The following is a 24,574-nucleotide window of genomic DNA, read 5'->3' on the forward strand; positions in this document are numbered from 1 at the left end:
CGTTCGCCTTTCCGACCCCGGTAGCTGACGCGTAGGTACGGACGCAGTCCGCGTCCACGTGTCCGTAGCGCCTGCACAGGGAACACCTGGGCACCTTGCAGTCTCGGCGAACGTGACCCGTGCCGTGGCAACGTAGGCACTGCATCGGTCGCCCAGGGACAACAACTAGGGCCAGCTCACCGGCTACTCGGACCTGGTGTGGCAAATCATCCACCTTAATTCCCGGCTTCAACTTCAGTAGCACGGTCCCGGTGGTCGAGCCTTTCTCCTTCAAGCCTTGGACACGCCAACGCTCCCGCGTCACCTCCGTCACGTTGCCGAACGCCGCGAAAGCAGTCCGGATGTCTTCGTCCGCCACACCATGCAGCATCCAATGCAGGCGCAGCTTTCTGAGGTGCTCATCGTCACCGCCCACACGTGGTTAATCTGATACGCCCCCAACGCCACGACGTCGGGGAGCGCACCAGCGTTGGCCAGGGCGTCCCGAAAATCTTCCACCCTGTAGGGCCTCGCTCTCACGTCTCCGTGAAGAAACACCGTATTAAGAACAACACGTCCTGTAGGCAAGGTAGGCAAAAATCACCAGGACCAGATGGATTCAGTGCGGCATTTTATAGAGAATTTAAGCACGAAATTGCCCCAGTGCTGTGTACAATTTTCAATGAAGCCTATAAAATAAACTTATTGCCTCCGTCTTTTGGGATCTCCCATACAGTGCTCATACCTAAAACGGATGATATAGAGAAATTACAATTGGTTACAGCGTACCGACCCATAGCACTCACTAATGTGGACTACAAAATGTTTATGAAGGTATTGGCGCGTAGACTGCAGACAGTGATATCGGATATTGTTGGACCCCACCAGACATGTGGAATCAAAGGGCGCTCAATTTTTTCCAACATTCACAAAGCGCGCAGTGTGCTTGAAAGCTGTGACGACATCAATGGGCGAGTAGCGATGCTTCAGATTGACCTTGAAAAGGCATTTGATTGTGTTTCTCATGAAATTTTGTTTACCGTTTTAGACCATGTGAACGTCGGTTCAGTTATCAGTAAGGGTGTAGCCCTGGCGTATCGAAACTGCACGACGAGACTGATTGTTAACAAGAGTTTGGGGGCCCCCATTAGCGTGCAGCGTTCGGTGCGTCAGGGCTGCCCCCTCAGCCCTCTCTTGTTTTGTATTTACATCGAAACTCTGTGCATGAAAATCATAGAAAACAATAGTATTAATGGCTTTAGGTTACAAGCAGCTGAAGTTAAGCTGCTGGCCTATGCAGATGACGTTGCAGTATTTACGGTTGATCAGGGGAGCATAAGTGAAGCTGTCGGGTGTGTACGCGCGTTCAGCGAAGTCACAGGCAGCGGGGTTAACTGCTCCAAGTGCCTTGGCCTCTGGCATGGATGGTGGCCATCCCACCCGGACCATTTCGCCAACGTACCATGGGCGACGACCCCGGGCAAGTATTTGGGCGTTCCGCTCGATGCTTATCGCGATAGCGAGGACTATTGGAAAGAGCAAACTAAAGACGCACGTGACCGAGCTGGGAAATGGAAAGGCACCAGCCTTTCAATTTTCGCCAGAGCTACAGTCTGCAATCTTTTTTTTATTAGCAAACTCTGGTATGTGATGCAGGTTTTGCATTGCTCGCGTGTGAACGTTCAGAAGCTACACAGAATTTTTGCAGTTTTCATATGGGCGTCCGAATGGGAACGTTGTAGCAGAACGAACCTGTTCCGGAGGGTAAAAGATGGGGGGCTAGGGCTAGGGCACCTCTTTTTAAGGCAGCTGGTGAACCGGTTTTTGTTTTTTCGCGACGTCACAGACCCGTTCTTGCGCACCGTGTGCCAAGTGAAGCTGCGGCGATTGCTGCCGGAGTTTGTGGTATCCACAGAAGAGCTCTCTGGTGGAACTTTTGGTTACTACAAAGAGATTGTAGCAAGCGTTCGGTTTCTTTCGGCACGTTTTTCCACCGATTATTTGTGGAAAAGCAAAAGGAAAAAGTTGTACAATGATCTTTGTGATATTGTTTTCCCAGAGCCCATGTACAGGGCCTTGTACAGTGGAGGCCCGGGAGGGGATGTTTTAAAAAGGGTGAAGAAAATGCAGGTGCCACCAGGAGTAAAGACTTTCTTTTTTAAGTTACATACCGGGACGTTACCAGTTAAAAAGTTTCTAGAGGGAAAGGATTTCTTTTTACCGTGGGGATCGAACTGCTTAATTTGTAAACAGCCTGAAACAATAGACCATGTTTTTTTGCACTGCTGGGAAGGGGTTTATTTTTGGGACGTTTTACAAAGGACCATAAAAAAGAGCTACCACTTGACGCGCACGGAATTCGCTATTTAAGCACTGATAATGAGGATGGGGCACCTTTTGATCTCATAATGCTCTTGGGCCTCCACTGTATATGGCGCTCCAGAATGGCAGGCTACCATTGTGACAAAGACGCACGACCGGCCCGAATTTATTTTCGGGAAAGCATGGACTGGTTTCTTGCAATCCAAAAAGCAGCTGCGGAGCCTCCCGAGTGGCTCTCCAGACTAGAGCCGTTGTGTATGTTGCGGGAATTTTAAGCTGACGAAGCCACTCTCGTGCTGGCTGACCACGACAGTGTCGTATGTATATAGCGCTATGTGTATTTTTGATGTGCAATGTCATGAGCCAAAGTCAGGCAATAAAGAAAAAAAAAAAGCTGGCATGGAGGAGTGGTTAGCGTGCTCGTCTCGCACTTCGGAGACCATGGTTCGATTCCCTAACTCGACCAGTTTCCTACTCTTTTTTATTCATTCATCTTGTCTGACTAGAGATGTTAATTATACTAATCGGTTAATTAAGCAATTAACTAAACTCCATCCCACTTACTTGGAGCATCACTATCCGATTCTTTCAACTGGTTACGTGGTTACTAGCCAAAGTACAATTGGCCCCAATTAAAATTCGCGCACTGTGACGTCACGACCGCTTTGACCAATTGAAAAGCGCGACATATCTGTCGACAATTCCTGCTTACAACGATGAGGCATTACAGGCTTCCGCCTTAACGAAGAATCTCGTTTAGTAGCCATTCTCGCCGTTCTCCTGTTCACCGTACTCCAGTCACCATTACGTGACATCTGGTGCTACCCAGCTATGCCCCTGGCGATGGAACCTGGTGCACAGCCACAACCGTCGTGCTTCGCCAGTCCCGTAAACCACCGACTTTTCATGGAGAACTACACGAAGATGTAGAAGACTGGCTGGACATGTACGACCGTGTGGCACCGTTGAACGCCGGGGAGGACAGCGCTAAGCTTCGAAAAGTTTATTTTGCATAGGAGGACCTTGCCAATTCTTGAACGTGTTTTGAAAACCACGAATCTTCCCTCACGACCTGGGCGACCTTCAAGAAGCAGCTCCTGGTTACGTTTAGTAGCGTCGTACGTAAGGAAAGAGTGGAGGTCCTGCTGCAATCAAGAATTCAACGCCCAAACGAGACCGTGAAGGCCTATTTAGAAGACTTGAAACGGCTTTTCAGGCGCGCCAGCTGCAACATGAAGGAAGAAAAGCTCTCGTTCCTGATGCGTGGCGGAAGGACCAACTCTTCGCCGTCCTGATCCGGGATCCTCCAAAAACCGTCGCTGAGTTTGTAGCTGAAACTTCTACCATATAAGAGGCCCTTGACGCCCGGACCCGTCATTACAACCGACCACCTGAAGTGCAGTCGGCAAGCCCACCAGAAGTTACCCCTGCAAGCGGGGATAACCTTCCAGACCTGATATGCGAAATTATTAGCGAAGCACTCCGCCGACTGCTCCCATCCCCAACACAATCGACGCAGGAGACTCAGGTGACATCGCTCACGGACATTACCTGTGAAGAAGTACATCATTCACTTGGCTCCTTGTCACCAATTGCACCAACGGAAGCTACAGCCATGCCCTACGCCGCAGCACTACGCAGTCGTCCGGCACGACGAGACCACCCCTTTCAATCATCAACGCGCACAAGCTCTACAAAAACGACGGCCCCTAACTCTCGCACGCCCACATTACGAGTGACGCATCAACATTATGAAATGCGACGATTGGAGGACTCCCGACAATCGCCCATTGTGTTTCCAATGTGGCCACGCCGGGCACGACTCCGCCACTGCCCGTACAGACGCATCGGCCTGCGAGGGTTCACCATCGACGACCCACGATCGCTCCCCGGCCAGCGACCATGGGAAATCGATGACTACCTGCGCAGAGGGGAGTACGCGTCGTCAAGCTGTCTCTCCCGCTCCCCGTCGCCGTCCACCGCACATTTTGCATCTCTAGGACGCACCTACACCCCGAATGTCCGAGAAAGGGTCCCCCAGCCCCCGTAGGGGAAACTACGAAGATTCTCCAGCGACCACGCCGTATGAAGACGCCGCACCTACTACTCCGACGCCGCATACAACGACAACCTCAAACACGGCGCGAACCATCTTCAAAACGAGGCCCCCATCAAGAAAAGCTTCGACCACATGCACCATCCGCGAGTGACATACCCGACGAAGCCATCACCCGACGCCGAGGACGACGTGCAGCTCCAGAGCCAGTACATCCGACTTAGAAGTGTTTATTGACGGCTGGAAAGTCACCGCTGTAGTTGACAAAGGAGCCGATTATTCGGTGATGAATGGACCATTCGCTGCGCAGCTGAAGAAAGTACCGACCGCTTAGGACGGCACGCCAATTCGCACCGCACGGGCCACCTCATTACTCCATCAGGACGATATTTAGATGACGCCATTGTCTTCGCCTCGAACATTGAGGAGTACCTAAATAGGCTCCTCTGGCCTAACTTAATCGGCTCCTCGGCCTAACATCGGCCTCGGCCTAATCGTACGGCCTAACCGTGAAAGCAGAGAAGTACCACTTTGCCTATGAAGTGCTGCTGTTTCTAGGACACATCGTTAGCACCGAGCGAGTACGCCCAGAAATCCAGAAAACAGCTGCTATCGCAATGTTTCCGCCACTGGCCGATAAGAGAGCTGTGCGCTGATTCCTCGGACTGTGCGCGTATAAGGCCGATTCACACGACGGACCGTTCGCCCGCGGCCCGCGCACTACGTGTGCATACGTCAGCACTTTGAGGGGCGCGCTGTCGGCCGCCATCCATCCATGCATCCAGCGCGCCTCTCAAAGTGCTGACGTATGAACACGTAGTGCGCGGGCCGCGGACGAACGGTCCGTCGTGTGAATCGGCCTTACCGACGTTTCGTCAAGAACTATTCACGCATCACCATGCCACTGACCCACCTGACAGTCAGACGTGCCATTCAAATAGGAGGCGCCGCAAGTGGAAGCCTTCAAGGAACTTCACCGTCGTTTACAGTCCCCACCGATGCTCGCACACTTCGATGATACGACGAGACTGAAATTCATACCGACGAAAGTAGTGTGGGCATAGGCGCTATCCTCGTTCAGAAAACTAACGGAGTGGAGAAGGTCATCGCATAGGCCAGCCGTTCCCTGTTCAAAGCCGAGGCTAATTATTAGACAACCGAGGAGTGCCTTGCCATCATCTGGGCTATTGGGCTGTGTCAAAATTCCGCCCCTACCTGTACGGACGACCATTCAAGGTGGTCAGCGATCACCACGCGCTGTGCTCGCTTGCCAGTTTGAAGGACCATCCCGGCCGCCTCGCTCGATGAAGCCTGCGCCTCCAGAAGTTTGGCGTCACCGTCGTTTGCAAGTCCGGACGCAAGCCCTCTGACGCCGACTACCTTTCACAAGCCCCTGTAGATGCTCCGCCGCCGGACGACGATGAGGACACATTTCCGGGACCCATCAGCTCCAGCTCTTTGGCACAACAGCAACGCTCGGACCCCGACCTAAAATGCCTCATCGAGTAATTGGAAGGCAAGGTTTCTTCGCCCCCCTCCTCGTTCAAGAGAGGATGTTCTTCGTTCTATTTACAGAATGATGTCCTCGTGAAGAAGAACATTGCAGTGAACAAGACAGCCCACCTCCTTGTTGTCCCTACATGTCTGCGCGGAGTTCTTCAGGCTTCACACGACGAGTCGACCACAGGACATATCGGGTTTTCTCGCACCCTCCCCCTTATTCAAGACAAGTATTACTGGCCACGACTGTCTGCGGATGCCGCACATTATGTAAAATCCTGCCGAGATATTCCGCGACGAAAGACCCCTCAAGCGGACCAGCAGGGTATCTAAATCCCATTGAACCCCCCTCAAAGCCCTTTCAGCAGATCGGCTTAGACTTGCTTGGCCCTTTCTTAAAGTCAACATCTGGAAATAAATTTGAGCAACACTTCGTGTCCCGTCGTGTTCCGCCTTTTTCTTGTCCGTTGTGTTTTTTGCGCTGGTTCGTTCAGAAACATCTGGAAATAAGTGCATCATTATAGCAACTGACTACCTGACCTGCTACGCCGAAGCAAAAGCCCGACCGAACAGAGCAGCTGCAGAAGACGCCAAATTTTTCGTTGAGCGCATTCTTGTGGGACACGGGGCCCCGATGGGCTCATCACAGACAGAGGAAGAGCATTCACGGCGGAACTGACGCAAGCTATCCTGCGTTCCAGCCAAACCAGCCACCGGAGGACAACTCCATACCATCCGCAGACCAACGGACTGACCGAGCGCATGAACAAAACCATCGACAGTATACTCGTCATGTATGTCGATGCCGAACACAAGACGTGGGACGTTATCCTACCTTACATCGTCTTCGCATGCAACACCGCAGTCGAGGAGACCACCCGGATGACGCCTTGTAGACTCGTCCATATCAGAGAGGCCACGACCGCGCTAGATGCCATGCTGCCCAGTGTTAACGAAGAAGATAATGACGACGCCGCCGCCTCCCTTGAACGCGCAAACGTATCCCGAAGACTTGCCAGATTACAGATCAAAGACCAGCAGCGGACCTACGCCAGATGCTACAACCTACGAAGACGCTAAGCGGAATACAAGCCTGGAGACCGAGTCTGGGTTTGGACGCCCTTTCGCCGCCGCTGGTTGAGTAAAAAACTTTTGCGTCGCTATTTCGGCCCTAGTAAGGTTTTTCGTCGGCTAGGTGAACTGGACTATGAAGTCGTCCCTGTCGAAATGACTGCGTCCCAGCGACTTCGCGTATGAACAAAAGTTGTCCATGTCCTCCGTCTGAAGCCCTATTATGAGCGCTAAAACACGTTGGTGTTTATTGTTACAGAATCCGTTTTAGTTCTTTGTGGCCGCATTATGTACTAAACCATCGGGCCGATGCTTCTTTGAGAGGGGAGTAATGCCGCGAATGTTTGAAGTGTTTATTCTTCAAAGCTGCAGGCACGCCACTTTATCGCTTTCTTTGGGATGCTGGACGCGCCTAGATTTATCTCGATTGATCGCATCCAAGCGGAGCCTGCTCTGCGTTGTTAGAGAGTGCTTTAGTAACTTTCCAAGCTCCATTTCGAAAGTTCGCTATCGGCTTTAAAAAGAGCACGGCCGAGAGCGGCGGGTATTCTTTCGACGACCGCTGACCACGCTTGTTGCTACACAGCCGCCGAGTGATTCAGTTCGCTGCGGGCGCAAGTCAGCCCAAATAAAGTGTTTCGTTTAGCAGCCATTCTCGCTGTTTTCTTGTTCCACGGACTTCAGTCACCACTACGAGACAGTTTGATATGCTTTCACCTAATTTGTAACGCTTAACTGGTAGGACTGTGTTCGGCTGTCCGCTGCTTGAACATAAAGATGTGTTCTCCACTTGGTCTTGAGTGGTGCGTTTTACAACTTTCCGTTTTACAGATTTCAGTTTTTCCTTTTTACATGCTGCTTATTCATTTCTGACGAAAAACCGCAAAACGAGGCGCCGGGACAGGACACGTCCTGTCCGGTAGCGTTAACAAAGAAGGGACCTCACATGCGATGCCGTGATTGACCCGCAAGATTACAAAACATTTTTCGTCATTCTAGAGTGGATGAGCGATATGGGTGTGAGTCATCTTTTTGTGCTAATGGCATAAGAAGCCTTGTTTCTTCGAAATAAACTGAGTTGTAAGTCAGCACCCGTCTCCTTTCCTATCTCGTCGTTTTACGCTCTTCCATCAAAAAACAACAACCAACATGCCGGAGCAGCTGTCCTGAAAAATTTCATTCCTTGTACTGCGGCTTCTTTTCAATGCATAAATCTCGACTTCCGAACTCTTATTTCTCTCATCGTCAACGCTGTCTGCTGAGCACGGACCATGTCGTTCTGCATCGGAAAGAAGCTTTTAGTTCTAGAAGTCTTAGTTCTATTTGGAGGGCATGTTTGTTCTGAGAGCCATGGCCGAAGATTTTTGAGCATTCTGAAGTTAGCGTTGCATAATCAAGCCCCACTTTACTGGGACTGCCTTCGCCTGCGTCTACTCACTGATTGGCGCCAGGGGCGGGATTTCTCCCGCCTAATTGACAGGACGAAGGAGTTCATCTTGACCTCAGCTTTTTCAGTGCTGCGCGCCGGCTTCAATGAGAAGAGGAAAGATATGACCAGACACAACCATGAAAACAGGATTCACACTTGTAGAGTCATGGTTCTGCTCAGCCGGTCCGCGAGGTGTCAAGCCTTGGGCCGAAGTTTGCCATCCATCTTAAGAATACGACACAAAAGCAATGGCGCAATGGGGCGTTTCTTACCTCTGAAAAAGAGGAGGCTTTGCTGTAATACCTAAGGATCTCTACAAGGCTAAGGCGTTAAAAGCCACCAGTTTAGTTTTTGACGAGCCCCAAACATCAGTTGCTGGGACGGCAAAGTGAAATGCTGAAGAGTTTTGCAAAAAACAAGAGCTTGACGGCTTCTTGAAACGCGTAAATATTTGACGTGTTTTCCACAGTAAGAACGCTGGGCTCCCCTTAAGGATAATAATTTTTGCCGGTGGCGCGCATTATAAAAAACGCCTGCTAAGTTCTTGCAAGAAAAACTAAAACTACGTACCAATGACGACCCTTTTGCGCTAAAATATACGGAAGACATAGTCAGGCTTTTAAGAGACAACTCCAGCAGTGACTTTTTGGAGTGCTCAGTTGATGTGAAAGGTTTATACTATCCTATTGCTCGGAACGAAATAATTGTGCATGTTGAAGAATGCATAGACGCATGCGATGCTGTCGCTTTTCAAAATGCATGCCGATTGTCTATTCATGGGTTCTTAAAACATCCAACTGTGTACCTGAAATCGACTTACGTCCCTTGGGAGGAAAAAGTATATTTACAAAAACAGGTGTATGCATTATTTACTGTACAGTCATTTATACTTGGCCCCAAAAGACAGGTCCTTTAAATAAGCCTTGCCGGTACAAATGCTAAAGAAGTGTTCAGGTATGGGTATGCAGACGGCTACCGTGTTTTTCATGACTGCCAAGGTCCGAATTCCCAAAAAGCAGTGATAGAAGGGGTGGGTGTTTTTGCTCAAGCTTTGCAGCCACTTACAGTCATTCATGATCTTCTTCTTGTATGGTGTTTGAGATTTTTGGACCTGAGACTTGAGCTTGCGAGAGGGCATACTTGTTGGCCATATGTACATAGATGGGAGAAGGCGTTCGTGCCGTTTCAATCGGCTGTGAGAAAGCTTGTAAAAGGAGCTATTGTTAACTTGCGCCTCACAAATGTTTTAAGGAAGTGGTGCGTTCACAAAATGGAAGTGAGCTTTCTGAGCCAGAGAGACTGCTTTTGCAGCTCGGGCCACCCCTTGCACTTGGTGGTATCTGCCGCCAAGCAGACAAAAAAGCAGCTGCAGCAGGCTCGGCCTGACGGAGAATACAGGCCAAAGAAAAGGAAAGAAAGGAGGGACGTAGTGGAAACCCTGTATATTCATAGGGTTTCACACCGCCTAAAAAGAATTGGTCAAAAAGCTTGCGTGAATGTGGCATTTACTGCCATTAACAAACTAAAAAGCCTTTTCAGACGTGTGCATAAAAATCAGGCGAAAAAGGCATGGATGATAAAGCATCAGAGCCCGTTGTAGGGTGCACAGAAAGCCTGGTGTATTAGTTGCCAATGACCTGTGGAAAAGTATGCATAGCACAGACGGTTAGATGGATGAACGAAATACTATTACGTCATAAAACAAATTTAAAGCTAGCACACAGAAATTTAGGGATTCATTGCAGAGACAGCCCATCAAACATTTTTGCGCCTGAACACAGGAGGTGCGAAAAAAATAAAGAAGCTGGTTCGGAAAATGATCGAGACATATTCTATAACAGGCTAAGCGACCATTGCATTAGCACGCCGTAAGTCGCATTAACAAAGAAGGAACCTCACATGCTAAATATTAATTCACGTTCATGATTACAAACTATTTTTTTTTTTCATTTTCGACTGCATGAGATATAAGGGTGTGGTACATGTGGTCTTACAGATGGATAAGAAACCCTGTTATTCGAATTAAACTGAGTGTTAATCAGCGCCTGTCTTCTGTTCTGTCCCATCGTTCTGCGCTATTCCGTTACAAATTTTCTACAGATATCTTCAAGACAGTTGTATAAGGACAAAAGGGGCGTAATAATTTAAGACTGTTTAAAGATGTCTTGTGGGTTTCTACGTGGACACAGGCCACCACCCACCGCGGGTTCGAGCTTCGCGCGAGCCAAGGGCCCCGATCAGCCGTCACCACACACACACTGGGACACCGATGCAGCACACTCAACCTCCGCTGGGAGGAGAGCGATTCGCCGCAAAGAAATAAGCCTCCAAGTTCACAAAGGAGACGTTTATTCACATCGTCCTCCAGCTGATACACACACACTCAATAGTCACCCCGTCCCGGGGGCGCGCGAGGAGCAAGGCTCCGCTGCGCGCACGAAGCGACTCGAGTAATGCGCACCGCTAGCACGCCGCTGCAGGAGAATGCCCCCGCGGCAGTGCTGTGATCTCTCTCTCGTGTCGACCGTTGGGCCGGTTGCGAGAGAGAGTGGGCATTCAACGCAAGGTACGCCTGTCAGAGGTCGCTGGACCCCGCTGGACAGGCTCGAGCCGCTGCAGGTCAGAGGACACGTGCGGGCGAGCTCGAGTAAGCACTGGTCCGAACGGCAAAGGCCGGCACGGACAAACAGTAACGTACGCACCTTACGCTGTCTCGGAGGGATCTCTCTCTCGGCCCCGCCCGGACGGTCGCGGGATGCGCGGCCGCCAAAACGGGTCCTGGATTCCCGCCAAAAGGCGCCAATGGCAAAGGCCCTTGGGGAGCCGGGGCGGAGCTGTGGCTAAATGACAGTGATTAGTCACCCAGCCGCCTCTCCACCGCCTGAGGCGGGAGCAAGGGAAAGAGGAGAAACGACGCGGTAGGCCGGCACAGCCGCGCAAAGGCGACGGCGGAAAGCCAGATTCCCACAGTCTATAGGACGTTTTGTTCTTTGTGGGCAGGCTCTCTGTACCGTGCCAATACGTAGTAACGTGCTCGTGTCTCGCTGGTCAGACAACCTCTGCTTGTGTGCATGTTGCGAGTTGCCTTGGTTGTGAATGAGAGGTTGCAAGAAGCACATTTGAAAAATAAAAGGCATATAGATGCGAACACACCTCTCACCCCTAAGGATGACACAATGTTTGCAGTGACGCTAAAGCCTGAAAAAACTGTCCGTGAATGCGATTGGCGCGCTTTTTGCTGATAAAGTGGTTGCGTATATAAAAATACTGTCTCTCTGGACGAAAAAGAAACTGTGTCTACTGAGAGGCAGAAAAACCGGCTCTCTCGCTTTTTGAAACTCTAGATGGCTGCTTTGCTACACAGAGACTTCTGGTAGTTGTTTTGGGGATTTGTAGTGCAGTGACGGTCTAGAGGTTTGAGCATCCACCTCGCATGTGCGAGGTGCTGAGTTCGATTCCCAGTGCCACTGGGTAGCCGCAGAGCTAGCAACAGGTAGAAGCTTTCACCTGGCCTGGTGCTGAGCTTCTTTGGAGTGACACTCTTGGGAAATGGGTGTTTGACCTCTCTTTTATTAGATGAAAACATCTTGAGCCACGTCGCTGCTGTTTGGCCACAGATGTCGTTGCTGCATAAAACTTCATAAGTATCATCATCATTCAGGGATCATTTTAATTAGGGTAAACCCCAAGAATGTGCCCAATAATGCATTAATGCCTACTCCTGTCCACACACAATGTGACTGCAGTTTCGCACAATATTTAAAGGGAGATGGCTGACCTATAGTAGATTAAATAAAGTGAATGTTTTAGTTTTTGAACCTATTTTTTACAGATTGATACAGCAATGGAAGGGTAACAGCGGAAGACGTGACAGCAGCAAGTTATGAAAACTTGTAATGGTCTGGGAGTCCGTTTTTTCTGCACTGCAATATCGTTCCTGTTTCATTGCCGGATCTCATCACCTTGTTCTGACAAACGACACAAGTGCACCTATTGCTGGCAGCAAGTACTGTATCTCCTTTATTTCGTGACTGTCTCCTCGGCTCCCACGAGGGCTCGTGCAAGCGCTTGTCGGCTAACTTTGGCCGTCTCCGTCTTTGGCAGGGAGTCCAAAAAGAAGACGCCGCCGTAAAGGTGCTTCTGGACGGCGAGATTGCCTGCGCAAACAGAAAAAAATATATATATTTATCTTTAACGCTGATCGTATATGCGGCAGCTTGCGATACCGACTTCAGTCATCCGTTGATCATCTCTGGAATTACCTTTACATTTATGAAGGCAGGAACACATCGGTAAGCCAGCGGTAAAGTAACTGGCTCGGTATAAATGTAGAAAATTCCATAGTGCCCATTTCCCACTAATATGTCTAACGCTTGGGCAGATGTGTAAGAAGAGAAAGATTTCGTCGCCGCTGTTGTAGAAAGCAAAGTATGAGTACGCTCGCAATGCTGTAAAAACCATGGCTTTAAGAGAGGATGGTAGGCTAAAGTAAAGCTAAACTTGTCTTCCCAATATTCCCGCTCTAATTCATGGAAGAAGATTCAAATTTTAGCCAGTGCATATAAACGGGTTCTGTTTTCCGCAAGCAATATCTCGGTATTCTATCCCTTATAAATTTATTACTAACTATAATGATCTAGAGAGCGGAGTGATAACAATGGTAAACAAGAGCACTAGAATGCAATAAGACTTTAAGAAAACATGTGTCCTATAATTATGCTGCTTTACCTTAGCACTCGTGAATAGTGTTCTGCATGATCAAGACACAGTTTCAGCAGGGAGGTGGCTCTATTCGCTAAACATACAAGGAATAAATGGAAGGAAAACTTTCATTGCTGCACCGATCCTGAACGATTTTCCGAACGTGCTCATTCTGATGCGAATTGAAAGCGGTTGAATAATTAGTTCGCCTGCAGTACAGGATGGTGGAAGAATTGATAAAATATACGATCTGTTTCGGACAGACGGCAACGACTCAAGCTCAAGGCTGGTTTTCTTCTCCTATACACCCGCTTTTTGGGTGTGAGTGGAAGGAATAAAGCGAGAGAAACTATTTTGCAGGATGTTAGCTGCTTAGTTTCACAAAGGCAGGGTCTTATAATCGTTAGGGTATCACAGTTTGATCGTATTGGTGCTTAAAGAACAAAATTATCGGTGAAGATGGAAGGCTAAGAATAAAACAGCAGGGATAACATGACACATGTTAATGAAGAAATCCAGGACATTCTCATGATATCGCACTTGTCATCTACATTGTATTAGAGAGGTATTTTACCTATTCTTTAATGATTTTTGGTTTTTGGATAAATATGCCAAATAAATTAAATGAAAATTTATTTAATGCTTGAGGGATGTTTATATAAACATTAATATAATGGCAATGATCCTACAGTCATGGGACTGTACCGGGACCCTCGGTAAATTAATAGTAAACTAAATTACCAAGAAGCAAGCAGCAAGAAAGACAGCAATTTATACAGTGACAAAAAACCAATACATATAGAAAGACGTTACATGCGATGTAAGCGAAACAAAAAGATTATCACGGCAGAAAAAAACAAAATGAAACGCTAAAATAACCATCGCTATTACGGTATGCTATGAGATACAAAAACAAGGAAGACAGAGTGCAGTGAAAACAAATAAAATATTCATTAATGAGGAGCCATATGAAGAAGGCTGTTAAGTCTTATACTGATATAGCCTGAGTCGCTTTGGGACGTCAAACCCCCCTTAAAACAAAGCAAAATTTCCAGACTTGATTTAAACATAGACCAAGATATGGTTGAAGCTTGGTTCAGCGCGAAAGACGAACACAAAGAAAGGAAACGATACACACGGAGCGCTACTCGCTGTACTTTCTCGGGTATAGAAACATCCCCCACGACGAAGACTGGCTTCTTAGGTTCTGGCTCATTCCTTCTAAAGCTTCTGAGAAGGTGCTTAAGTAAAAAGGCCCAATTAACCTCTGTAATTTGAGCAGCCTGGGACTTGAAACAGCAGAACATCTGAGTAGCGAGACCCTCAGAGGGGAATCCTCGCCGCATGGAAGCATTCCACGGTAATAACGGTGGCCTAATGCGGGTCGATACATGCAGCTACTACACAGCACTGTTGTGCTTGTACGTGTATGTTGCGGCTGAAGTGTCAACCCACTTGTGCAGCATAGATCGAAGAGGAATACTTGTTTACATCAGTGAAAAAAAAAACGAAGTTTCATTCTTAGTGCGGCTGCACTTAGAGCCCACCCATCAATTTTGCCACACTTTCTGGCTCTAGCGAAAAGCTTCCTCCTCGACCTTCAAGCAACCTATGTGCTTTATCTATGTGGAAGATGAGCCACCTAGGTCACGTGGCCGTGTGATGTCATCACAACCTGCCGACCGGATGGTGAGGAAGCTGCGCACCACGGCGGTTGGCAGTTCAATTATTTATTGGTCGCGAGAGGTGGCTCGGGAAGAGCAACCCCAAGTCCGACTAGTGGCAGCACCTGCTATCGCATAGCAGGTGCGGTATGAGGACTTCCAGTGACCTACAAATATACAGTGTACAATTGCAAATTCCGCATATATAAGCATTAAATCATTAACGCTATTGCGCCATACCCTCCAGGCTTACCTTAAGCTTCCTGTCCAGTTTTAGTGTTCCATAATTAAGGTCCCGTATCAACGATTTCGCTGATGTTTCCCTGAGTACTGCTTGACATTGAAAACTGAGCCTCGCACTGAAACCAAAAGAGAAAAAGTGCCAACGCACCTAATTCACACGTGGCCTAACCACGCTATATCATCCGTCATTTTTGCCCCGAGAAGATGGCGAGGTCGCTTATTCTACGCCTATCTTTGAGAGACGCATCCTTTCTAGCTATCTGACGTTTGATCAGGCCAAACGGGGAGTGAGGGCGGAAGCAATCATTGTTGGCTGATGGCTGGTGCAAGTGATCCGTGGCCGGGACGCAATGTCCGGGGCTTCAACTTGAAGTGGTTGGTAAGCCGGCCGCGCATCGTAGGTTCTTGGTAGACACCTGTATGTATATTTAATTAGCTCGGATAAAGCCTTCAGCCCCCCAATTACGGAAATTTGCATTGTCTTCTTTTCACAAGCCAGCGCAGCAGGGCTCCGACACACGTCACCAGACTGATTGACTGGTGCAGTCAAAAGGACTGCTGCGATGTATGGGCGGCGAGACAAGAAAACGCTGCGTAAGATCCACCACACTCAACGGAAGGATCCCCAAAAGGCATCACTGCAAGTCTTCAAGCGAGAACGCGCGGGAAGCATCGGGCGTCAAGATATTGCTGACAACAAGCCGGCGCTCAAGGAAAGGCCATCAGCTGAACGGCGCCGTATTTTAAGGCGAAAGCCTTTAATGGCTCAGTCTCCCGTCCGTCCGTCATTCATCCAGCGCCTGAGGCGACTCATCGACGAGCGCAGCTTCCAAAAGGTGACGTCATCTTCGTCGACAGGTGGAGCTGTGGGGCGACCTTGGCGGGTGGAATTCCCCTCCAATGTTTGCCGGGTCCCGTGTTTTGGCGAACTGCCGCCGCTTTGCTCCCACCGCCTCTTCTTCACCTCGTAGGGCGTGCGGTAGAGCTCATTGCATTTCTTATTGCCGAGCAGGTGTCCTTTGCCGCACACCTGACACTTGGTCTCGCATTGATGGTTTTCAGGCGGGTTGTCCTCCGCACATCCGCGGCACTTTACGTTTTTAGGGTCCGGGCAGTCGTCGGCTCGGTGGCCCATTCTTCCGCATGCGTTGCACACTTCGTATTTTTTCCGGTAGAGCGCGCACCGTTGAGCCAATGGCGTGATGCGCACTCACCTCGGGACTTTGCTGTCTTCGAACAGTATCAGGACTGTCTTCGATTCGTTGAGACAAGCGCGGCAACAAGTACGAGGATTTCCGTGCCGAAGTTTCCCGAGCCTGGAAGAGACCACGGGAAGCCACCCCGGACAGCCCCATCGTCGGGGCAGTTCGCGCTCCAACAGCAGAAGACGCTCCGGATCCAGAGGGCCCACGTCACCTCCTAGACCCAAGGAGGAGGACACTACAGGAAGCAAGCCGCAGAAGCGCGGCCGCTCGAGCTCCCGCACCAGGGGCCGCTCCGGATCCAGAACCAGGGGGAGATCGTGTTCCAGGGACCCGGCGAACCCATGGACTAAGAAGCGGAGCCCGAGCGGGGACCGTAAAAGGGTAAGCTTTGACAGGGGGGCTTCTCAGGCTAAAGACAAGGACGAGGAGATCGATAAATTAAGGAAAGAGGTTGGGGAGCTTAAAGATATCATTAATAAGCTCACTCAGGAATTGCATAAATCAAAATTGCCGGCGGATACGTGGTCCCCCTGCCACCACAGAGCGCCACCAAAATTGGTTTCGAGATCAACACCCCCGGCGCCTAAGGCTGTGACTCCCACACAGCCTGTGACACCGGAGGAGGAAAAAATGATTGTAGAATCGGCTAGGCCGCTTCCTACTAAACGCAAAGGGGAGGACGCTGATCCGTTGGTGGCACTAGAGAAAAGATTAGAAGCCAAAATCGAAACTAAATTTGATTCGTTCGTGGCCCAAATTCTGGGAGCAATAAATCAGACTCAAAGCCAGATACAAGCCCTTACGGTTGAAGTGCAAAGGCAACGGGCAGAATTAGTAGCCATCGGAGAATGGCAGCAAAAAGCAGAGGAAAAATTTGTCCAGCTCCAAAATGGCCAGAGGCGCGCAAACTGAGTCTTTAATCTGGCAGTGGAACTGTCGCAGATTCCAAAGCAAGCGGGCGTTAGTGCAACAATATCGGACGCTATTACATGAGAAACCGCTAGCTATAGCCCTGCAGGAGACGGGCAAAACAGCAAAACTCTCGGGATACCAAGCTTTTTCAAGTGAACAAAACTGGTGTAGCAGATGTGACGAGATGGAAGGGAGCATGAGCCTTTCCAGAACATGAGGTCTGCTGAGACACCTGTTAGATCCAACCAATTCAAAAACCCAATCTGGAATTACATTATCAAAAGCCAGGCACGCATTTGAGGGAACAGATGCGGAATTTATGCGCAAACTAACCGACATGTACATTGGTGATACCCATAGTACCACCCTACCAGAATACGACGGCGCTCTCAGAGAAATCTCGCGTCACAACGTTGATTAAGAGGAACATTGCGGCAAATGAGCACGAAGTCAACTCGAGCGAAATTGAAGCAGTGCTATTGGAAATTCTTATAGGACGAAAAGAGGAGCCGAGCGTGTTCCTCTTAAATTTGTACAGTAGCCCACAGCAGAGAAAGGTGAGATTCAGGGCCCTCTTTCGCAAAGCGATTAAGGCAGCCGGGAATAACCCTTTGCTAATAGTCGGTGACTTTAATGCCACACACCCAGAATGGGGTTACGCTAAACAAGATCCCAAAGGCAGGCAGCTATGGGAGGACGCGCATGAGCTGGGATTCACCTTACGCACGGACCCTAGTAGTCCATCCAGGGTGGGTAACAGCGTGTGCGCAGACACCTCCCCCGACCTGACCTTCTCTAGAAATGTGACAGATCTAAAATGGCACAATTCAGAGAAAAATTTCGGCAGCGATCATTTCATTCTGGCCTCGATCCTTAAAAAAGGAGTTAAGACGCGTCGTGCGCGTCAACGAAGAGCAACAGAATGGGAAATATTTAGGAAGAAGCGAGAGAAAGCGGCAACTGGGAAGATTACTAACATAGAGGAATGGACGGAGACCCTCATGCGTCATGTTGGAGCGGCAACAAAGACGCTTGAAGGGCACGATGCCCCAGAGATAGTTGATAGCAAACTGCTTCATATGTGGGAGGCAAAACATGGCATGGAGCATAGGCTAAAGAAGTAAAAATGGAACCGTAATCTTAGAAGGAGGGTCGCTAGAAATAACAAGGAAATTGAAAATTATGCGATCAAATTATGTGAACAAAACTGGTGTAGCAGATGTGACGAGATGGAAGGGAGCATGAGCCTTTCCAGAACATGAGGTCTGCTGAGACACCTGTTAGATCCAACCAATTCAAAAACCCAATCTGGAATTACATTATCAAAAGCCAGGCACGTATTTGAGGGAACAGATGCGGAATTTATGCGCAAACTAACCGACATGTACATTGGTGATACCCATAGTACCACCCTACCAGAATACGACGGCGCTCTCAACGAGGAGCTCGACGCACCCATCACGCAGGCGGAGGTCAGGGCAGAAATATTGGGACTAAAAACGAAATCGGCCCCGGGACCTGACGGGATAACTAAAAAATTTTAAGAAACCTCGACGACGACTCCATAGGCGCTGTGACGGAGTATATGCAAGAAATTTGGACTAATGGCCACCTGCCTCGACAGTGGAAGTCAGCAAATGTAATTCTAATCCCAAAGCCCGGTAAACCCCCGAAACTGGAAAATTTAAGGCCTATTTCCCTAACCTAATGCATGGGGAAATTGATGGAGCGCGTAGTCCAGACCAGACTGACGCGCTTTATGGAGCAAAACGATCTGTGGCCGCACGAGATGGTCGGCTTCCGACCGGGCTTGTGCACGCAGGACGTTATGCTCCAACTGAAGCATGACATAATCGATTCGCGCTCTAGAGACGCCAAAGTAATTCTCGGCCTAGACATGACAAAGGCTTTTTGATAATGTCAAACACGAAGCAATCCTCTGAGGTCTCCATGAAATGGGGGTAGGCGCGCGAACATACGATTACATCAACGACTTTCTGCCAGGCAGAACTGCCTGCATGAAGTTCCAAGACATCGAGTCTCGCACACTGAAGTTAGGGAGCAGGGCACGCCGCAGGGCTCGGTTCTCTCCCCGTTCCTCTTCAACGTGGCAATGAGGGCCCTCCCCGAAGCTCTGCGGAGCATAGAGGCGCTAAATTTCAGTTTGTATGCGGATGACATCAACCTCTGGATTAACCAGGGGAGCAATGCGAGTATCGAGGAGCGCCTGCAGGCTGCGGCGGACACTGTCGTCGACTATGCGGCCAGTAGGAGTCTCTCATGCTCTCCGCAAAAATCGTAATTATTCGTCTATAACCCGAAGTCACTCGGATGCAAGCAAAACTGAAAATTTGACATTAAAGTGGAGGGGAAACCAGTTCCAAAGGTAGATAAAATCAGAATCTTAGGGCTATTTATTCAAGATAAAGGATATAATGATGGGACACTCAAAAGGCTCGAGGGATTTGCCACGTAAGCCCTTGGCATATTTAGAAGGGCCGCGCTGAAAGGACGAGGCCTGAAGGAAAGAAGCTTGCTTAAACTAACTGAAGCATACGTAATAAGCCGCGTGAGTAATGCAACACCTTTCTTAAACATTAGGGCTGAGGAGAAGAAGAAACTACACTCGCTCATTTTACGGTGCATAAAGAGGGCCTGGGCTTACCGATTAGCACCTCCACAGAGAAGCTGCTCTCTGTGGGAGTGCACAATACCTGGGACGAAATATCGGAGGCCGTCAGAATTTCACAGCTCGAAAGATTAAGCCGAAGAACCACAGGCAGAGCCATTCTTGAAATGGTAGGCCTGCAAACAGATAGGCGACTACGAGTCAAATCGAACATTCCGCAGGACTGCCGAGAAAATCTAATCATTCCGCCACTCCCTCGTGACATGCATCCCATGTTCAACACTGAAAGGAGGGAGAAGAGAGTAGAATCACTTATTAGACGCTTCGATTCGATGGACAGCAAGTCCATGCGTACGTAGCCGCAGCAAGTGGCAAGTCGGGTGCGGCGGTCGCCTCAGTGGTCGACGGCCGCGGTGCCCCCGTATCGGCAGCCACCATTAGAAGCCGCAACGCCGAAACAGCTGAAGAAGTTGCGATAGCACTCGCTTGCGTGGAACGGAAGCCAATTTTATGATTAGCGAGAGCAAAACGGCCATCTATAATTTGGAAAGGGTAGGATCTCGCCGGAAGCGGCAAGGATTCTGGCCAGTAGACAGCTAAACACAAAAGTTAGCCTAATTTGGACTCCCGCATACACGTTCATTCCTGGCAACGACGCTGCCCACGAGTTAGCCCGAGCTCTCTACTTCCGGGTAGCTGTGGAGCCGCCCGACTGCCGAAACATGGATGAGGGTCTGCAAAATTGTACTGAAATTGTTGAAAACAATCAGCTACAGAGGAGACTGGTACCACCACCAGATAAAAGTCTAAACAATAGGGAGGCAATCGCATGGCGACGCCTCCAAGCTAGGAACTTCGTAAACCCGGTCTGGGACTATCACGTTCATAGAGATAAAGAACACGATAAGTGCAAGCACTGCGGGGCGAGAGGGACCCTCGACCACATAATCTGGGAATGCACTAGCTCCCCAGGGGCTAACGAACACATAAATTGTAGAGAAACCTGGGAAGCCCTGCTGCGGAGCGAGGCCCCTGCTTCACAGTAACAAGCCATCCGCCTGGCGGAAGAAGCCGCGAGGAATCAAGACCTCTTCGCCCGCTTCTAATCGCGAAGGTCCCGGACCCCGTCACCAAGGCCTGCGTGCCGGGGACGGGGAGTAGGGGGCTGCCTTATCTGGAGCAAAATAAAGTTGTTAACATCATCATCATCAGGTGGAGCTGTTGGTTCGGCAGCGTCGAGCGCTGCTTCGTCGTCAGTCGGTGTGCGGCAGGTAGCGGAGGAGGATGGCTCCCAAGTGGTGCAGCGATTCCGCGCCAGGTGGTTTGGCTCAGCTGAGGAAGAGCGACCCTCAAAACACGTGACGACAAAAGATCAACGAACGCATGCATCAGTGGCAGCTGAACGCGTCGCCGACAAAAGCCTTCGCCTAGCGCACTTTAGGCTGCCAAAGTGCCCCCATAGTATTTATAAGCTGTCCATTTTCCACTGCTCACTTCGCGTCTATTGTGTCCTCCCTTAGTCGTCACTCAGATATATCCGCGGATTTCAAGCGTCTGTGGCAAGGTATACCCAGCTATTGGCTGGTTGGCAACCGGAGGTTATAACTGGTTGCGTCCGACCGACCAGACCAGCGACCGGACTTTCTGGAATTGGATGCAATATGCAGCTAATGAGGAGGTGCATCGCAGTGCTGTGTAAACAGCAGACGACCAGACCAAGCCATCGGCTGTTTATCGCAGCCGATAAGCACTGGCTACTATCGGCTGCTATCGCAGCCGTTGATAGCTAGTGTTCAGGTCTGGGGCGGTATTCTCCCGGTGTCGCCTTTTGCGACATGTCGCATTCGCTCTTCGCTGATTGGCTCGAGCCGCGGTGACGGCGGCGTGACGACACGGACCCGCCTTCCTGCTACGTCATCGTGACGTCGCCCCAATTTACTACGCTTAGTCGAACAACGGAATGCGCTGAAGCGATTCGCGCGGGCGACAGGCTACCTTTAGCGTACGAACGCAATCGGCAGTTGCGGCTTTTGCGCCCTTGGCGTGAAAACATGGCGACGTCCTTTCAAGCGAGAGCCGCCCGCTTCAGCCACTTCAGCAGTCCTTGCGATTCCGGTCGGCATGTTTACCGGCAACTACTGGTGTTGTTACTTTTCGCTATGACTTACCTTGCTTCGACGATAAAGTTTAAGCTGAAATCAGCCTAATGTTCTAGATACGCTCTCGATTCTGGAGCGCGCAAGCCTAATGGGACCTCCAGCTACAATGCTACCGTCTGCAACTGCCCGAAACGCAGCCGAAACCTAGCACAACCGTCCGGAACGAAAGAAATATAGATTTGGAGTTTTTTCGCGGTGTTTTATGGACTTAAATGAAGTAAAGCGAGTTTATATTAAATTTGCAAATGTTTTTTTGAACATTAGACGTCATGTGATGGCAAATATTCTTGCTATGAAAGATACGAAACTACTGCTGCTAGTGGATAAGCAGCGGCAAATTGTCGCTTCTCGGAGTGAATGAATGCACCGCAGACGAAAGTGCCGGCGGCTTTTTCCGTTCCTTCGAGCATCTGTAAGCACTTTTTTAGGCCACGCCCATATGCGACATGTCGCAAAAGGCGACACCGGCAGAATACTAAGAGGATTCTGGTGTGGGCTAGTTACCACCCCTGGTCGCGTGCTGCAAGTAGAGCGCTGCGATCACCTCACCATTGGCTGCATATTGCCTTCAATTTCACCCCCTCGGGTCGGTACGGTCGCGAACCACCCAACGGCCGGCTCGCATCCCATAGACGCTTAAGAGGCGCGGATATAACTGAGAGACCACTGACAGAGGTCCGAATGGATGCGAAATGGACAGTGCAAAATAGACAGTTTATAGAACATGGCCCCGGGAGGTGGACGCTGCCGAAGAATAACACAAGTGCAGCTCAAGAACGCTGATCAAAATAACGAGGGACAGGGACTTGCGCAGCTGGTATATGAGTACACCCAGATTCGCTTTATTTGACCCTGTTGCACGCGAGTGTGCTAACTGGTCGTGGCCAAGAGTTAGGCGCAACGGAGATTTCTCAGGCTTCAGGACAGCGATGCCTTGTACTGGAACAAAATGCTGCCCGAAAAGGAGACTGAGATGCAAAAAGATACGGAGGGCAGTTAATACTACTTTTGTGCTGCGATTGCGAAAGCGGCCTACAGGCCTTTCACTAAAGGCCCTCATTCTAATGACCTTCGACCTAAATACCTTTATGAATGTCATTTTCATAATGACCCTCATCATTATTTAGTAACGTCCTTTATCATTCCATCAGTCGCATTATGACTGGTTACCCATTAACTACCGGAAGAGTACTGGTGACATCACCGGGTTTCTGGTGGGCACTGCTTGTGGACGACACCGGGTTTTGTTGTCGTTGAGCCATATATAAAAGGAAGAAAAAAAAAAACTATTGAGCGAGCAAGTTTGGGCCCTTAAAAGGCACAGGGCCACCGCGCAGTCCTCACATTACGAGCATGTGTCCAAGCTAAGCAGGGTCATGACACTGGCACCCCGGTTCACACAGCAAATTTGAGCGTCCAGGTCCTGCGACGAAAGGAGGGCTTCCCATTCCTGTCATGTTCCGATGGCGAGCTGTCCCTGCGAGAGACGATCAGCAGGGCAGCCGAAGAGGATATGGTCTAAGGTGGCGTGCGATTCTCCGGAGAGTTCACTCCGGGGAAACGGGTTGGAAGTGCGTTAAAAGCTGAGTGATGGGAAGAGTTCGGGCATGGAGTCCCCTCCAGGGCATTTGTTGGGAGTGGGATAGGCGGCATTGGGGAGGGCTAGAGTCGACGGGCAAGGAGTGTTTGTTGGGTGAGTTCAGAGAACGTGTGTGCCCGCTCCCTCAAGAAATCCCGGCTGTGCTCACCATTAGCCCCCAAAGATAAGGCTTCTGGCTATGTTATCGGCGGCTTCATTTCTGGGATTGCCAGAATGAGCCAGCATCCACACGAGCTCTATACGCCTATGAGAATTTTCAATATTTTCACGCTGGGGTATGGACGCGTCTGCGGGAAATAATGGCTGTTTTGGAGTCACCAACTACGTAATACACATTGGTTTCGGTGGTTACTAATGCTGTAGCACTTTCCTCTGCTTCTCTCGGGGTACAGGGGGGCGGTTATGAAGTAGATGAGTGCAGGATTGCTGGATAATAAGCAACAAGTACCGAGCGGTCTGGACCACACGCGGCGTCTACCCAGCGCATATCCTCTAAAGCGCCATATTCTTTAAGGAGAGTTTTGGCTCGCGCGACTGAGTGGGATTAATGATGTTCTGGGTGGCCGTTCTTCGGGAGAGGCTTGATGATAGGCGCGGCTTGCATGGCGCGAGGGGAGAGAAATTAAATCTGCGGCGTTTGTGGGCACGCGAGTCTCTAAAGAGCCTACTTTAGGTACTCTTCTTTACGCGCCAACTAGACGAAGGTACTGTGTGTCCATGTGCTTCTACAAGTTCTTGTATAGCGTTGTGCATTCCTAATTTTGGGAGCCTGTACATGCTAGCGCTCTTTGATAGGTCGGGCGCTGCTTTGGTAGCCCTTAAGATCAGAGCATGTTTTTATCTTTTTCGACGCAGTAGAGGCTCACGTAAGGAGAGGCGTAGAGAATGCGACTTAGCACAAAGCCATGTAGCAGCTTCAGATTGTCTGCTTCGTCTAGACCTGATTGTGAATGTGAAACCTTTCTAAGAAAATGGTTGACAAAGCAAGTACACTGTTTTAGACTTTCAGGCAAAGGTTGTTTTCCCGTGTTCTGTAAATACAGGTATGATGAATGAGGAATCCTGTATGAGGAGCCGTAGTATGAGGAATCCTGACTTTGTGGC

The 24,574-nt window shown here is 49.7% G+C and overlaps 1 protein-coding gene across 1 annotated transcript in view; it reads right to left on the reverse strand.

The window, feature by feature from the left end:
• Positions 1-12,377: 12,377 nt before the first annotated feature.
• LOC149369547 (putative 4-coumarate--CoA ligase 1) overlaps positions 12,378-24,574 on the reverse strand; it is a 102,423-nt gene continuing 90,226 nt past the window's right edge. The window contains exon 9 of the mRNA XM_089558876.1: positions 12,378-12,514. Coding sequence (XP_089415002.1) covers positions 12,378-12,514 — 137 coding nt within the window. The remainder of the gene's footprint in view (positions 12,515-24,574) is intronic.

This window comes from Amblyomma mixtum, chromosome 1, assembly GCF_055824585.1.
Source record: "Amblyomma mixtum isolate Tamu chromosome 1, ASM5582458v1, whole genome shotgun sequence".
NCBI lineage: Eukaryota > Metazoa > Arthropoda > Arachnida > Ixodida > Ixodidae > Amblyomma > Amblyomma mixtum.